The 16851-nt window shown below is 39.5% G+C and overlaps 1 protein-coding gene across 1 annotated transcript in view; it reads left to right on the top strand.

Moving 5' to 3' along the window:
• The window catches only part of LOC126481736 (nitric oxide synthase, salivary gland-like), a gene marked incomplete at its 5' end in the record, with an annotated part of 158570 nt that overhangs the window by 48686 nt on the left and 93033 nt on the right, over window positions 1-16851 (top strand). Inside the window, 4 exons of the mRNA XM_050105690.1 lie at window positions 2227-2391; window positions 4674-4848; window positions 4985-5114; window positions 5226-5304. Coding sequence (XP_049961647.1) covers window positions 2227-2391; window positions 4674-4848; window positions 4985-5114; window positions 5226-5304 — 549 coding nt within the window. The remainder of the gene's footprint in view (window positions 1-2226; window positions 2392-4673; window positions 4849-4984; window positions 5115-5225; window positions 5305-16851) is intronic.

Raw genomic sequence — 16851 nt, 5'->3', positions numbered from 1 at the left:
GTGCACTCCTGGTAAAATTTAAACCTTGGACTTTGCACCCAAATTTTTTTCCAGTGATGCAGAGCACTGTATTTTCACACAGCATCCGTAAGTCATCTATGATTTACATTACTGTTTCTTGATTTCACCTGACGTTAAGAGTCTCTTAATTTTTTATTGTTCTGATCTTCATTTACATACTCTTGTGTAAATTAGAATAACATGGTGTAACAGGAAATGTAGTAAAATGATTCAATTCCTATTTCTCTGGCAGGAAACAAAAGGTGTCATTAGGGAAGAGACATGTCTTAAGCTATCAGGCATCATCCAACTGGGAACTAATTACACGTGGTGTCCCACAAAGTCACAGCTTACCACCCTTGCTTTCTCTTGCGTTTATCAATGGCCTTTCATCAGTAACATTATCAGATGCCAAATTTGTTTTATTGCAGATAAATAAATGTAAATGTTGTGTGACTAGGACCTCCCGCCGGGTAGACTGTTCGCCGGGTGCAAGTCTTTCGATTTGACACCACTTTGGCGACTTGCACTCGTTGATGGGGATGAAATTATGATGATTAGGACAATACGACACCCAGTCCCTGAGTGGAGAAAATCTCCAACCCAGCTGGGAATCGAACCTGGGCCCTTAGGATTGACATTCTGTCGCACTTACCACTCGGCTACCGGGGTAAACTTACAGCAGACGATACAAACACTAGTCTTAGAAAGATCAGTTAATGAAATTTTCAGGGGTTCCTACCCCACTCTCTGTCACTACACTTTGAAAAAACATACTACCTGCAAGTCAGAACTTGTAAGAGGTTTCCCACCTGTATATTCCTAAATAATGACAGACAGATAGAAGTAGAAGACAGTGTTAAATTCTTGGGATTACAGCCTGACAATAAATTCAACAGGGACAAGCACATCACAGAACTACTTAAGTGTCTAAACAAATCCCTATTTGCAGTGTGAATGTTGTCAGACACAGGGTATATAAAAATTGAAAAGCTGACATACTATGCTTACTTTCATTCCATAATGTCATACGGGATTATTTTCTGAGGTAACTCATCTAGCCAAGCTGAAGTTTTCCAGATTTAAAAATGTGCAATAAGAATTGTTTGTGGTGTGAACTCAAGATCATCATGCAGAGGCTTGTTTAGGGAACTAGGGACATTAAGTATTGCTTGCCAATATATTTATTCCTTAATGAAGTTTGCCATTAAAAATATAGCCCTTTCTCAAACCAACAACTCAGTTCATGGAATCAATACTAGAAATAAAAACCATCTTCACTTACTTTGGTCCAAAAAGGTGAGTAACAAACATTTTCAGTAACTTGCCATCAGCCATAGAAAGTTTAACCACTAAGTTTAAGAGGAGCCTAAAAGTTTTATTAGTGGCCAACTCCTCCTGCTCTAATGACAAATTCTTTGTAGAAACAACTGGTGGGTGCATATGTTTACGTGTGTGTTTTACGAATAATATAAAATAATACAAATATTAGTACAATCTCACTTCTGTACAAATACAATGCAGCAATGCAGTCACTGAAAATAAGTGTTGTAAAATTATTCTTCTATTCAGTGTTTATTACTTCATAAACAAAAATAAGTTTAATTTTTTTAATTCATTCCACATCCATGTTATCATTCCACTTGGGATCTATGGAAGGAACATTAGTGCTCTTTTATTTGTTATTCATTGTAAATATTTATTGTGTATTCTTGTTCTTCGGACATGTTTTACATCCTGGACGATCTCCTACTATGGATCAACTGGAATGAAAAGTACACCTAAATAAACTAATCTATAATTAAATCTCACAAATTGTCACTTCTGATGAATTATTTTTTTTTTTTAATTGAGGTAACTATCCAAAAAACAAAGTAATTAAAATTTAGATTTTAAAATTTTTTATATAGGGGTGTTCTTACGTCAGACAGTCAGTTATCCAGTAAGTTACAAGTTCCATAGATCATACGCATATTTGATGTTATGATGTGGAACTGGGGGAGGGGGTGACACACTAAATTCCTTGCCTTGGGTGCCAATATACCTACACTGTTTATTCCACTGCTTTTGTGTACACATAAAGGAGTAAATGGGGAACTTGAGGGCGCTGTTTGCACACTACAAACAGAGTGATAGTAAAAGGTCTCATAGTCCTGCAGCATCTCTGCTACAATTGTGTATTCATGATAAGCAGGTTAAACGCTAATAAGTATTATCAAACTGCAGAATGGCGATCTCAAGGTCACTCATTGGGGTGAATGACTGCACTGACATGGACATGCTGGACGAGGGCAAGACATCCACCACGGGCATCGACTCCCCGAGAGGATCCTCTGACGACAGTGGTGTCCTCTCGGAAAGCAGTGCTGCTGGACCTCTCAGCAGCGTGAGGTAAAATACACTCAACTACTTAGCTGGGATGATATAACAATCAGTATCTGATTCACAAATAAATTATCACTCTCCAGAAAAATAGTGAACTGTGATCCACCTTCTTCTCCTATTATCTTTTGAAGGCCGACATGCAACAATGAAGATACAGATTTCATCGCAGACAAATACACATAACTGACTCAACAAGGTTTCTCTCCAAACATTTGGTAGTGTGATAGTTATGAATTGGATTTGTAGTATCCATTCAGCCATATAGGTTTAGGTTTCCTGCTGTTTAATGTAAATTATACAGACAGTTTCTTAAATTGGGCAGTTTTTTAAATTGGGCACAGCCGCCTGCTTCACCAATTGCACTAAGATTCTATGTATAGGTGTCTCAATATGTACAGAATATTTTTCTCTGATCTCCCATTCATGTTTTAGCAGTAAGGGATTCAAGAAAGTATAAAACCACTTCTGTACTACAACTGTCACTATGAGCTGTGAAATGGAAAACTGTAATATACTGACAAATAATCATAACCATCAATACAGGTTCACAGTTCACTGAGCTACTACAAAATAATACTGCAGTGTCCACTGAATTGGAATTTTTATGTACTGGTTAATTTAGACTTTGATATCACACATCTTAATGACTTGCATCCGACTGGTGTCAAAAAACAGTCAGGATGTACATGAAATCCAAGGAAGCAGTTGACGTATGTACAGTGAAGTTCTGTTCACTGTATCCTCTATCACTACCAAAACTGTCAATTAAGAATACAACAAGGAAATTACCAACTGTTAAGCATTCTTTTCATGGAGGCCTAATCTTCATGGTAGTCAACATAAGTGGTAATGTGTTCATGAATATTCCATCTTTTCTTCCTTATAAAAGTAGGCACAAGGTTTAAAATTTATCAAGAAAAGGGTGTGCTTACTCACAGAACACCCCTGAACACAAAATATTTTGACTCTTTCCCAAGTTCCTCCCCTTGCCTGTAGTTAACTTGTTCCATTGTTGTACTGAATGGCCTAAGGCCATCAGGCTTTAAAGCACAGATATGTTAATGAAATTGATATAAAAAAGATATGGCTACTGAATGTATGCCTATGTAGTTATTAGCTGTCTTCACCATAGTGCTGCAATTCAAAATTTTCTCGGTTCTTCTAAAGTAAGAATTATGTCATGGAAAATTTTGCAGCTTTGATGGGAACACCACAGATGGTCTGACCTGTTATCAAACTAGGAGTCTGGTAAGCAAATCCCATTTATAATGCAAAAAGAAAGAGATGGCAGAGTTCTCGTTCTCATATATGAAGCATTAGCTCAGAGGTGGCATCCCCTCAGTCTTAGCTCCCTTAGTGACAGTGTAAGGTTCACTGTGCGTGATGGGTTAACCGTTTTGTTATGTTGACTGTCCCTGATACAGGCTTTTGGAGATGCTCTGAAGTCTTCAATTAATTTTAAAATTCCTTTCATTCCTAATCAGTTAAACCCACATACCAAATTCCTCTACTTACTGTAATGTAAAACAATAGATGTTAACAACTTAACTGAGAAAAAACATTTTTACAAGATGATGTGCAAAGTTTTGAAATTTTCTTTTCATGTGAATGTTGTGACAGCTTTTGTCCCATAACTACTACTCCTTTCAGTGAGCACTGGACGGAGACACAAATTTTCATCCAGATTTGACATTAAAAAAATCAGGTGGCTCAGCCTGATGCAGGCTTTTCACTTTAACATCACTTTGCTTCCATCATATTATTCAGTTTCCTGTGGTTTCCTTGGAGAAGTAACTCTCAGTGGGAATACACATCAGAGAAAAGAAACACTGTTGCTTTTTCTACAACTGTAGAAAGAAAATGATATGAAAATTGTCTGATGTCCATCAGATATTGTTGCTGATTTACAGCTGACACTATTTCATTATTTCTTTTGTGCAACTGGAATGACCAAAGTAATTCTGAGTGCGACATTTGGCATGATAATGAATGCTCTTTAATATTCCAACTCCTTCACTGTTGTAGGATTTTTTTCTGGTATTGCTATAAATGTTGCAAAACATCAATGTCAACAGAAACCAGTACGAAACTTACATTATTTATGGGTGAAGTCTCAGAATATTTAGAACTAGAGTGTACTGTCAAATACATCGCAATTTATAGTTTTAAAGTCTAATCACTATATATCACAATTTACATGTTTAAAGTCTTATGATTTACGAGGGGCTGCAGGTATACTGATCCTAGAAAGGTATATTTACTGTTACAAATCACTCACTCCATTACAGATTTGCTGTCTTTGCTCTTGGTTCACGTGCCTATCCCAATTTCTGTGCATTTGGAAAACATGTAGACAACATACTTGGAGAACTTGGAGGAGAGAGGATAGCTGATGTATGTAAGGCAGATGAACTGTGTGGTCAAGAGCAGACTTTCAGGAAATGGGCAGCCAACATTTTTACTGTAAGTGATTACATTTTCAAAGTCTTATAATTTTGAAATATCTCTGCTTTTCATTCTTGTTTAATGAAATTGTCTTAATAGCACTATTAGAGATGTGGTGTACTTTCTGTGACATTATAAAAAGTGAATTTTATAGCTTGCTTGTGAAGCATTCTGTATTGATGCTGACGAAACACTCCTGAAGGTGACAAAATCCTTAACAACTGCAACACTGTCAGCCACTACAGTAAGATTTGTGCACACAAAAGAGGATAACCTGTTAAAAGGTATGTAATAACATTTACAGCAAAATTACTTGTACCTCAAACTTGCTTGACACAAAATCTGCCACAATCTTCATAAGAAACTTTGTAACAACAGATTTTTCTTAATTACAGCTCTGTCAACATTTCACAACAAGCAAGCATCTGTTTGCAGGCTTATAAAACAGACTAACCTTCATCATGAGGATGTAAGGTAAGATGTGGCAAAGCGACTTTTGCACATGACTATTGGCAAATATGTGTTAAAGATGCATGAAATCTATACATAGGCTCTGAAAACAATGATTATATGAAACCCAGCTCACTCTGTTCATCTACAAGATCCAGAAAGCAGTAGATACAAGTGATGATGCTGATACCATTGTGCTTGACTTCCAGATGACATCTGATACAGTTCCATACAGCAGGCTAATAAACAAAATACTAGTGTACAGAATATCAGACTAGCTGTGGGACTGGACTGAAGAGTTTCTACCAAACAGAACACAGCATGTCATTCCCAGTGGAGAGAAATCTTCAGACAAAAAAGTAGCTTGGGGTGTTCACCAAGAAAGTGTTTATAGGACCATTATTTTCACATAAATGACCTAGCCAATAACACCAAAAGTCCCTTAAGGCTTTTTTGTGAATGATGTATACAAAGAAGTCAAAACACTAGAAAATTGTAGCAAAATACAGGAAATCCTGCAGAGGAATGGCGTTTAGTACAGGGATGGGCAAGTAATCCCTCAACAGAAACAAATGTATTGCTTACAAGATCTGTTCAAAAAGTTCAGTAACTTTGTCCACAAAATTTTTCTACACTTACTTTATACCGACTGGGTATCATCTCCTTTGAAATGCTCTCCTTTTGTCTATCGTCACAAATCTTTGTCCTTGCAACAGGGTTTTCAACTTCACAAACAAAAAAACAAAAAGTCCACAGGGGCCAGTCTGGAGAGTATGGAGGTTGAGGCAGCACAGTGCTTTGGATTTTGTGCAAAGTGGCACACCAATAGGGATGAATGTGCAGAGGCATTATGATGAGCCAAGAGCCATAAATTTTTTCTCACATTTCAGACCCCTTCCTTCTCACATTTTCTTGCAGGTATTGCAACATGTCCCCATAGTACCATTAACAGTTTGTCCCTGTGGCACAAATTCATGATGACCTAATCCTTCAAATTCAAAGAAAACTGTCAGCATGGCTTTGACATTTGACCTCACTTGACAAGCTTTTTTGGTCTTGAAGGGCCTTTCCTGACCCATTGTGAAGATCCCTTGGACTCAACATCATAATCATGGACACAAATCTCATCACCAGTTATGATTCTCTTGAGGAACATCTCATTCTCATTTGTGCAATCCAAAAGCTCTTCCCTGATTGTGAGGCAAAGGTCTTGCTGTTCTTGACTCATGAGCTGTGGGACAAACTTGGTGGCAACAAGTGCATTCCAAGATGCTGCGTCATGATTTCACGACATGATCCAACTAAAATGTTACATTCTTCTTCAATCTCTTGGACAGTCAGTCTTAAATTAGCATACACAATTTTGTTGACACTCCTGACATGAGCACTGTCGGTAGATGTTGAAGGGCATCCTGAACGAGGGTCATCTTTAACTTCCATTTGGCCATTTTTAAATCATGCAAACCATTCGTGTCACAAAGTATGGCTTAAACACTCATCACCATAGGCTTCCTACATCATTTGGTGTATCTCTGTAAAGGTTTTCTTGAGTTTTATGCAAAATTTAATGCAGATGTGTTGCTTCTTTAACTCGACCATCAAGAAATTCATTCTGCTCAGTACAGCACTGAACAATAACTAACAGACATATAACAATGAAACTTCCAGCAGTTACACATTAAACACAGGTATTTGTAAGGACAACAACTACATTTCGCTCCAACACACTACTGGCACGAAATACCGAATGTTCTGGCATTTTTTCAATGTACTTCATACACCTTGCAGGAAGACCAGGAAAGTAAAATCAGAGAGATTTGAGCAAACTTATTATCAATTATTCTTCCTGTAAACCAATCATGACTGGAACAGGAAAGGGGAAGTGATAGTGGTATACAAAGTACCCTCTGTCGTATTCTATAAGGTGGCTTGCAAAGTACAGATGTAGATTTATATGTAGATCTCCCTTTAGAGGTGTGTGTGACTCTTATTCATTCAATTGTAAGGTTTTGAAATGATACACAGTTTCCAGAATCTGCATCACACAATAAAAAGTATTAATCAAGAATATTTCAGATCAGATAGACACCACCGCAGGAAGAAAATGATTGAAATGTGGTAGATTTGGAGTGGTTGTGTACATCTTCACCAATACACTATAAACTTCTGTACAGTGCATACAAATATCATTTTACACCTTCCTTATTCAGTTAGCAGTGGTGCACCACAAGTAAAATTGTCAGTATGCCTCTGGCCGGACCCACATTTTTCTATTTGCTGTATCTGTTATTACTTGAGCTGAATATGGAATATAGTAGAATGTTTCTTGATTATTCTCAGAATGTACCCCCTTTGAACTTTAAAAGCATGTGTTTAAGTGATTTATTAGGTCTACAACTTTGTTTCCGCCGTTTTGCAATAGACGGCAGTAGCAGCAAGTGGGGTTCAGGCGGTTGGTCATAGGTGTAATACAATAAGCTTAGGCATCTGCAAAGATAATGCCATAAAAATATTAGTTGATTTGTGATTGCATCATAAGGTTATTCTCGTTTAAGTACGTCAACTTACGTACCCATTTCTCGCCATTTGCGGGAAGTTTTAATTTTCTGCTTTAACATGAAATCTGTGGCCATGGCTCTTAAAATGCTGGGTAAGACCAATGGTGAGCGAACTATTAGTGGAAAAATGTGCAGAGAATGTTTTCACTGCCTTAATAATGGTGATTTTGATGTTGAAGACCGGCATAGTGGGGGAAGACAGAACGTTTTGTAGCTACTGAAACAGACTAAGACAGTCACAGGACATCATTATCGAAAGCAATTGATGCATTTGAGCCCAGCACTCAAACACAAACGACCACAATACAGTGATAGACATTAAAGGTAATTTTGCAGCATGTCAATGCCTGACGTCATGTCGCAAAACCCATCAAAATATACATGGAAATGTTGAAATGAGAAGTCCTATCCCTCCTGCCATATTCTCCATACGTTGCTCTCTCTGACTACCACCTTTTTCGATCAGTGGCATACAATCTGGCTGACCAGCACTTCTGATCATACGAACAGGTGCAAAATTGAATCGATTCATGGATACCCACAAAAGATGCCCAGTTCTTCCACCACGGGATTTGTATGCTATCTGAAAGATGCGATAATGTAGTGGCCAGTTATGGGCAATATTATGAATCATAACTTTTTTGTAAGTTTTCACAATAAAGCCCCGAACTTCAAGAAAAAACAGCGGAGAGAGAGAGAGAGAGAGAGAGAGAGAGAGAGAGAGAGAGAGAGAGAATTATCTGTCTTCCATATCATTCATCCAATTCATCTCAGCACGGCACCTATCCTCCCCCTGAGCTAAGTTGATCTGTGTGGATACCCAGTGGTAGTGGCTTATTGCACTGATTGTTCAGGTCTAAAGTAATCAAATCGTATATTGTCTTTTTTATTGCTTACAAGCATAACATTTATTAGAGCACTAATGGACAACCGTTCTTGCTAACGGACAACTGACCCTCTGCTTGTCGCCTGTGGAGAGCGAAATGAGACGACAACAGTAGATTTGTTTAATCAATTTCTTTATTCTAGCCCTCAGCTGTAGTGCATCAGTAACAGCTTGGTGAGAGTGTCCAGTTGCCCCTAAAGTGAAACAACAGACATCCAGCATTGTTGACAGTGCAAAGAGCAGGACATCACTTGAATGCCACTGTCAGATAAGTCTCCAGCTATGACCATGATGACAGTGTGGCAACACAGCTGGCGGTACCATGGAGGTGACTGTGACATCCCTCCAGTGAGTGAGCAGCTCTCTGGTCTGGAGGCAGCCACTCTTGTCTCAGGGCAGACTGCTGTGCCCCGTGGTCTAACACTGGACCCCGTACTGCATTCCGGGATGTCACTCCAGGTGTCATATGCTCATGGTCTAAGCTGTGATACTGGGACAAGAATATTTTAGCACATGAATGGCTGATTTCTTATATGCTCCAGGCTATGTTTGTTTAGGGCTTAAGACACATACTCTAAACACTTTCGTGGTGGGAAGTGAGAAAAGGCTTCCATCTTTCTGCTAGCATATTGTAGCATCAACTGTTGTCACACTGCACCCAGCTGGCTCTGATTCGGGTTGGCTGTCAGCTGTGTTTTCACAACACATAACACTCTTGACTGCCTGTGGCTGGTTCTGTTGCAACTCACTTCTGTTTCCGTGTACTTTCTGACCGAACATGGTCGATATGCTATATTGCCCTCCTTTTTACTGAGACCCGGCACTTTAATCAACCAAACTAGATTCCTAGTGACTGGTCCTTCTGGCCCTGTTTCACCTCTCAGGAATTATTCTAACAATTGGTTTCCTTAACCCTATCCTTAGTCTTACACATTCATTCATAGCCCTTTGCCCTGCTCCTCAACTCAGACACAATGTAACTTACTTCACTGCGAGGCTTGTTGTGCAATGATTTCTAATTCTCTGTTCCAAACTTACAAGTTAAAATGAATCAATTATCTTTAACACTACCCCCTTCTGTGTTCATCATCCTTCTGCTGCTTTTATGGTCGACATATCCAATCCACTGGAATCTAAATGATGGCAGGGTTTGGACTCAGTCTTCTGTTTCATCATCTACATACCAAAACAAGGACTATGCTCAGCAGAACAAATGTCAATGTGGTAGTTGGTATGACAATAGTCAATGTTGTCTCATTCGGTACTGATTTTCCTGATATAAATTTACATGCTGCAATAAGGCTTCCAGGGAGATGTGCCCATCCTCCTGGTTCAGAAACATATTTATAGACTACATTAATTCTGGGCCTAGAGTTTGATTTAAGCTGGTGAGATCTGTGGCACGTAGTACTTCTATTGGCTCCTCTGGTCAATACAAATGAGGCTTCAAAATATTCAGGTGAGTTATCCCTGGTGGACTGATGAAAAGTAGACCCCATTACCTCACACACTGTTCCATTTAATAACAAACCACTCCCATTTAATTCTAGCCTCTTTGCTGATGTGAGCTTCCCCTGCTTGGGACACCTAGCCACTACCACCATCTTGTCAAAGGTAGAGTACAACCAATATGCCTCCAGCTTGATCACTTCTTTATTGCATTCTCTTACCTCCTTTTGCCCCATTAGCAATTTCATTGTGCAGGAACCTCACCCCCTTTTTTTACTGTATTTGGACAGACTGTGATTTCCACTTGGTGGCATTTTTGTAACTTTGCTTCCTCCATTTCTATATATCTTCCCTTAACTTTTGCAGTTAATAATAGTTGTTGTTCTTACCCATACAAATTTCTTCAGTATCCTGCACTTCACAGGATATGCATGAACTATGTGGCACTTTTAACATCCTTGTTTTCCTGCTGCTGGTACAGAAACAGAAATGTAAACTTTCGCTTCATCAGTTCTCACCAACACTATGGCTATCTTGAAATTAAAAGGTAAGTTTTTGTGCACTGGCTCTAATACCAACCACCACACTGGTGGTCATTCCTTCTGCACTTTCCTTAGACCCTTTAAATACAGCACTGGCAACAAGTTTACCCCCAGCTGACCTCTTACAGCCTGCTGCATAGCCTTCTGTAGTTCTGTTACCTCTCCCTTTGCTTCCCAAACACTATCTTCCACGGACTGCAACCATTTTGTTGTTACTACCTCCCTATCTAAGACTCCTATTTTGGTTCTTAGTTCCACGATGTTCTGATTAACTGCCCATTCTGTAGCTCTGGCATACCAAATTACTTCTCCAGTCAGTTGTTGTAATAGTTGTGGGTTATTCATACGTCCTTCTCTAAACTTGCAAGCTGCATATTGTACCAATAACTCATAACTTTGTTCCCTTTTGCCCACTGCTTAACCTCTTCTATGGTGTCATTCACCCTTCAAATGTATTCCTCATCAGCAAGGCTAAATATTGTTTTCATAAGCCAACTTCCTGCAGCAATCCAACCCCTCTTTCTTCGCGTATGTGCAATAACCCCCAGTACCGGGGTAATTTCACTCCTTCAAGTTCTCGTATGCTCCATGTACTCTTTCACATACCCTGGCACTTCTTTTGAGTATCCCATGCCTTTCCATTTCCTGATGGAATTTTTCGAATGCTTCTTCCCATCTTCTCACCTCGTTATGCATCTCAAGTGCATTGAGTATCACCTGTATTGCCCAGCAATGACTGGTGATCATTATGATTTCCTGCTTGGCAAATAGCACTCCCCCTTCCAGGTGCTGGTTTCATAATGCTTTCACCCCTAAGAAGATTAGTCTCACTACAAACAGCATCACCTTGCTTTCTCTTCAACAATACCTATTACTTTCTTCCCCCTTCAATTCCCCGCTGTTCTGCAGCTCCTTATGCTAATTATACTAAAGCTATACCTAATCTAAAAGAAAATATTAAATGATTACCTCTTAGGCCTTAATTCATACTGGTTCCTTGTTACTCTTTCATTCACAACCTCTTGTTTATCTTCCAAAACCTTTCTCCTTGCTTTCCCTTTCTAGTCCACATCTTTTATCCCTGGAATAGCTTCCAGACTCCCTTGAAAAGGTATCAACTACCCTACATACAAAATTGTCATTTTCTTCCCAGGATTATGTGTGACTTCGAAATCAAATTCACTTAGTCAACAGACTAGAAGGATTCTTTAACTCCAACATCAATTTTAATACTACATGATCTATTATTATGCTAAGCTTTCTACTGTACAGATAACATGCATGATTTGATGCATCACATAATGAAACAAATTCTCTATTAAAATCCAGAAATACCAATATCAGACTCTATGTTAAAGCTGATTTTAGCTCCTGAAAAGGATTCTGGCTCTTTTCTGACCACACAAATTTAGTATCCTTTTTTACAATTGTGTCAACCATCTGGCAATACCTGTAAATCCTTTCACAAAACAGTAGCAATAGTTAACAACTACTAAGAACAATTGCAACTCATTTACAGATTCTGGTACAGAAAATTCACGTACAGCTCTAATTAACCTTGGGGCTTTCTTAACCCCATCTTTACTTATGATATGACCTAGGTATGCTACCTCTTCCATCATAAAATTACAATTTTCTGTACTGAATGATAACTTAGCTGCTTTTAACCTTAGGAATACTTCCCTTCATCATTGCATATTCATTCCACATCATTCCCATACATGATTACGTCATCAAGATACAGTATTGCTGTAGTTTTAAACCTCTGAGTACCCTGTTCAACAATCTCTGAAATGTTGCAGGCTCATTTTTTAATCCAAATGGCATTCTTCTGAATTGGTAGTGCCCCCAGAGTGCTTAAAATGCTGTTTTGTGTAGATCCTTAAGTCCAAACTCTATCTGGTGACAACCACTCTTCAAATACATTGCTGAAAAATGTTTGCATCGCCCTAAACGATCTGAGGTTTCTGTGATATTTGGCGAAGGGTGGGTGTTCATAGTGGTTTTCACATTTAGATGCCTGTAATCACAACAAAACCTGTATTTTCTTTATCCATCTGTTGATTTTTATCCTTTTTTTTGGCACAGTAACTATTCCTCCCCCCCTCCCCCCCCCCCATGCATTATTACTTTCTTCAATTATTCCATCTTTCAGCTGTTGATTGAAAAATTCTTCCAAAATCTGCTGCAAGTACCTATTCTGTATGGTTGTGGTAGACTGGCGATTCATTTCCCCATTGGTATGCGGTGCTGTGTAATATACTTCTGGAAAAATTAAATCCTTAAATTCTAAATGTCATTTTTCCATCCATCCCCTACTGCTTCTCCCTAGGTGCTTCACTTTTTCTCATAAAGTAGTTTCAATGTCGTCCGGCAATTGTCCAAGGCTGACATCCGTTGTGTCCCATTATTTTTCCTTAAGGATATCCATGTTAGTGATTAACAAACCCTTTGTTAATCATATGTCCTCTGTGCTAAAATTATCCACAGAAACATGTACCTTTGTTTCACCCTTTATTTCTTGTGTGCATACCTCTTTTAATTAATCAACCCACCTGACCTAATACTTCATTCTCTTCTAATGGTTCCACCACAAACAAAATTACTACCGGTAAGCTAGACTCAACACAGACCCAAAGGGATTTGTCAGTACCCTTAGGTACACAATCGTGTGAGTCAAATCTTAGTGTGATCATTCTCAGTTTAATCTGTTCATCCTTTGCAATAGACATTCCTCGTGACATCACTAACTGGCAATGGCTTCACCTAACTGAAACATTTTTCCATCAAGTTCCACCATAAATTGCCGAAGATCAATTACAGCACAAGGCTGATTTAAGAAATGTAATCCTAAAATTATGTCACAGTCCTCACTCGTGTAGCACAATCTCTACACATTGTTTAAATTGAACTGGGTCCAGGTAAAAGTCTATGTCCACCAATCCTAATGGTGTAACATTTTTATCTGACACTCTACACTATCTGCACCGTGGTTGGTCCCATTGCTTACATTTCATCGGATCACTACTGGTGACCAACACATGTACGCCTCTGTCAAATAATATCCTGCAAGCCTCTGTTCCTATTATTCCCCTTATTGCACAATACACCTCTGCATATGGGGAATGACCGTAGGTAGACCAGGGGTTCCCACTGGCACTTAACACCTTATTCTTCCCCGGTCCTCTGCTTCTAAAACTATTATTTCCTCTCACTTTATTCACACCACCCGAAGCTGGTGACACTGCCTCCTTACATGCCTCATTTGTCCACATCTGAAACATTTTATACTAGCTGCAAACACTGTCCGTTTACCCTGTATTCCAGTTGACAAATCAATCTCCTCACACTCTATAGCTAACTGCACTAATGTGCACAAATCTGTCAGACCCCTGTCTGTAAACATCTTGATGTTTCCACATGCACCTCTCTTAAAAAACATCAAGGACCATGTGCTCATTTTCTGTAAAATAACTTCATTGCCTACAGCGTCCTATCTTAATTCATAGGTACATCCATTAATTTTCCTTACCCTATCCGCAAATTGTTCCACAGTTTCCACGTTTCTCTTAGTTACTACTGCTAATTGTTCCCTATAGTATCTGGCACTATTTTATTTCATGTATCTCTGAATTAACCCTTTAAATTCTTCAAAGCTGTGGTTCCCTTAAGAGCTTCTGTATACGGTATGTAAGTTTTAGCTCCAACTGTTAGTCTCAATTTTGCAACACACAACAATTCCTTATCAGACCAACCTTCCATCTCAGCCTGGTTTCCCAGGGTTTTCCCCAGGTCGTATACACCCTGTAATAGTTTTAGTGTCATGGCTTGTCATTATGTGCAAGGACTGGTATGGTGACACAGGGTTGAAAAACAAACATCTGTGTGCATTACAATTGCAGTCAACATAGGTCTGGACAAGGTGAGCAGGGCTTCACCTGTAAAGCTGTTTTATCAAACAACAGCAACAGTGCTGCAGTTATTCACAAGTAGCAACATGTTAACGGAATGCACAAAGGTCTTCTTTCCACACCAGGGTTGAAGAACATGGTGGTTCAAATGGCTCTGAGGACTATGGGACTTAACTTCAGTGGTCATCAGTCCCCTAGAACTTAGAACTACTTAAACCTAACTAACCTAAGGACATCACACACATCCATGCCCGAGGCAGGATTCGAACCTGCGACCATAGCGGTCACGCGGTTCCAGACTGAAGCGCCTTTAACCGCACGGCCACACCGGCCGGCTGAAGAACATGATTCAGAAGTTTGAATTAAATGGTGATTTGGGTATTCCTCCAGGAGAGGTCAACTCCGAATTGTGCCACAAGCTGCCGCCATGGCTGGAAATGCTGGACACAATGTGCAGTCTTCAAGCAGTGCACAAGCTGTGTTGTGACAGCTGAACATTCCATGGCCCACCATTGTGAAATTGCTGCAAACAATTGTGAAATGGTGTCTCTAATGCTGTCCCAGCTGTTGTGGATGCAGATAGTCATCCCATTGAACAATGTTTGTAACCTGGAATGTAGGCATGGTACACAATTAACAAATGTTACCCTCCCACATTAAATTAAAGTGTGTTCCTTTCAATGGTGTATTCATTAGCTCTCTTCTGCATGTCCTTAGAAGTGTCTCAAGTTTCACTGCCCTAGAATCACTCTCAAGTAGTGAAAGTTCAATTATAATCACCTTGTACACCTACATCCATACTCTGCATGACAGAGGGTACTTACCATTGTACCATTTAGGCTGATTTCTCCCAGTTATTCAGATTCGGGATACAGGAAGAATAACTGTTTAAATTCCTCTGTGCCGCTATCATTAATCTGATCTTGTATTCATCATCCCTTTGGGAGTGATACACAGAGGGTTGTAGGAAACGTTTAAGTAAAAATTCTCATGATAATTTGCACCTGTAAGGATGTAGAGGCTTATCTCACTAGGGGTAAGATAGACACTGCCTACAGGAAAATTAAAGAGACCTTTGGAGAAAGGAGAACCACTTGCATTAATATCAAGAGCTTTGATGGAAACCCAGTTCTAAGCATAGAAGGGAAAGCAGAAAGGTGGAAGGAGTATATAGAGGGCCTATACAAGGGCGATGTACTTGAGGACAATATTATGGAAATGGAAGAGGATGTAGATGAAGGTGAAATGGGAGATATGATATTGCGTGAAGAGTTTGACAGAGCACTGAAAGACCTGAGTCGAAACAAGGCCCCCGGAGTAGACAACATTCCATTAGAACTACTGACAACCTTGGGAGAGCCAGTCCTGACAAAACTCTGCCATCTGGTGAGCAAGATGTATGAGACAGCCGAAATACCCTCACACTTCAAGAAGAATATAATAATTCCAATCCCAAAGAAAGCAGGTTTGACAGATGTGAAAATTACCGAACTATCAGTTTAATAAGTCACAGCTGCAAAATGCGTTTTAGACAGGTACGTGCCGAGTAAAACTGTGAGGGACGGGAAAAACCCACCGTGGTACAACAACAAAGTTAGGAAACTACTGCGAAAGCAAAGAGAGCTCCACTCCAAGTTTAAACGCAGCCAAAACCTCTCAGACAAACAGAAGCTAAACGATGTCAAAGTTAGTGTAAGGAGGGCTATGCATGAAGCGTTCATTGAATTCGAAAGTAAAATTCTATGTACCGACTTGACAGAAAATCCTAGGAAGTTCTGGTCTTACGTTAAATCAGTAAGTGGCTCGAAACAGCATATCCAGACACTACGGGATGATGATGGCATTGAAACAGAGGATGACTCGCGTAAAGCTGAAATACTAAACACCTTTTTCCAAAGCTGTTTCACAGAGGAAGACCGCACTGCAGTTCCTTCTCTAAATCCTCGCACAAACGGAAAAATGGCTGACATCGAAATAAGTGTCCAAGGAATAGAAAAGCAACTGGAATCACTCAATAGAGGAAAGTCCACTGGACCTGACGGGATACCAATTCGATTCTACACAGAGTACGCGAAAGAACTTGCCCCCCTTCTAACAGCCGTGTACCGCAAGTCTCTAGAGGAACGGAGGGTTCCAAATGATTGGAAAAGAGCACAGATAGTCCCAGTCTTCAAGAAGGGTCGTCGAGCAGATGCGCAAAACTATAGACCTATATCTCTTACGTC

Source organism: Schistocerca serialis, chromosome 5, assembly GCF_023864345.2.
Source record: "Schistocerca serialis cubense isolate TAMUIC-IGC-003099 chromosome 5, iqSchSeri2.2, whole genome shotgun sequence".
Taxonomy (NCBI): Eukaryota; Metazoa; Arthropoda; class Insecta; order Orthoptera; family Acrididae; genus Schistocerca; species Schistocerca serialis.
This window is presented reverse-complemented; position numbering and strand designations above follow the sequence as displayed.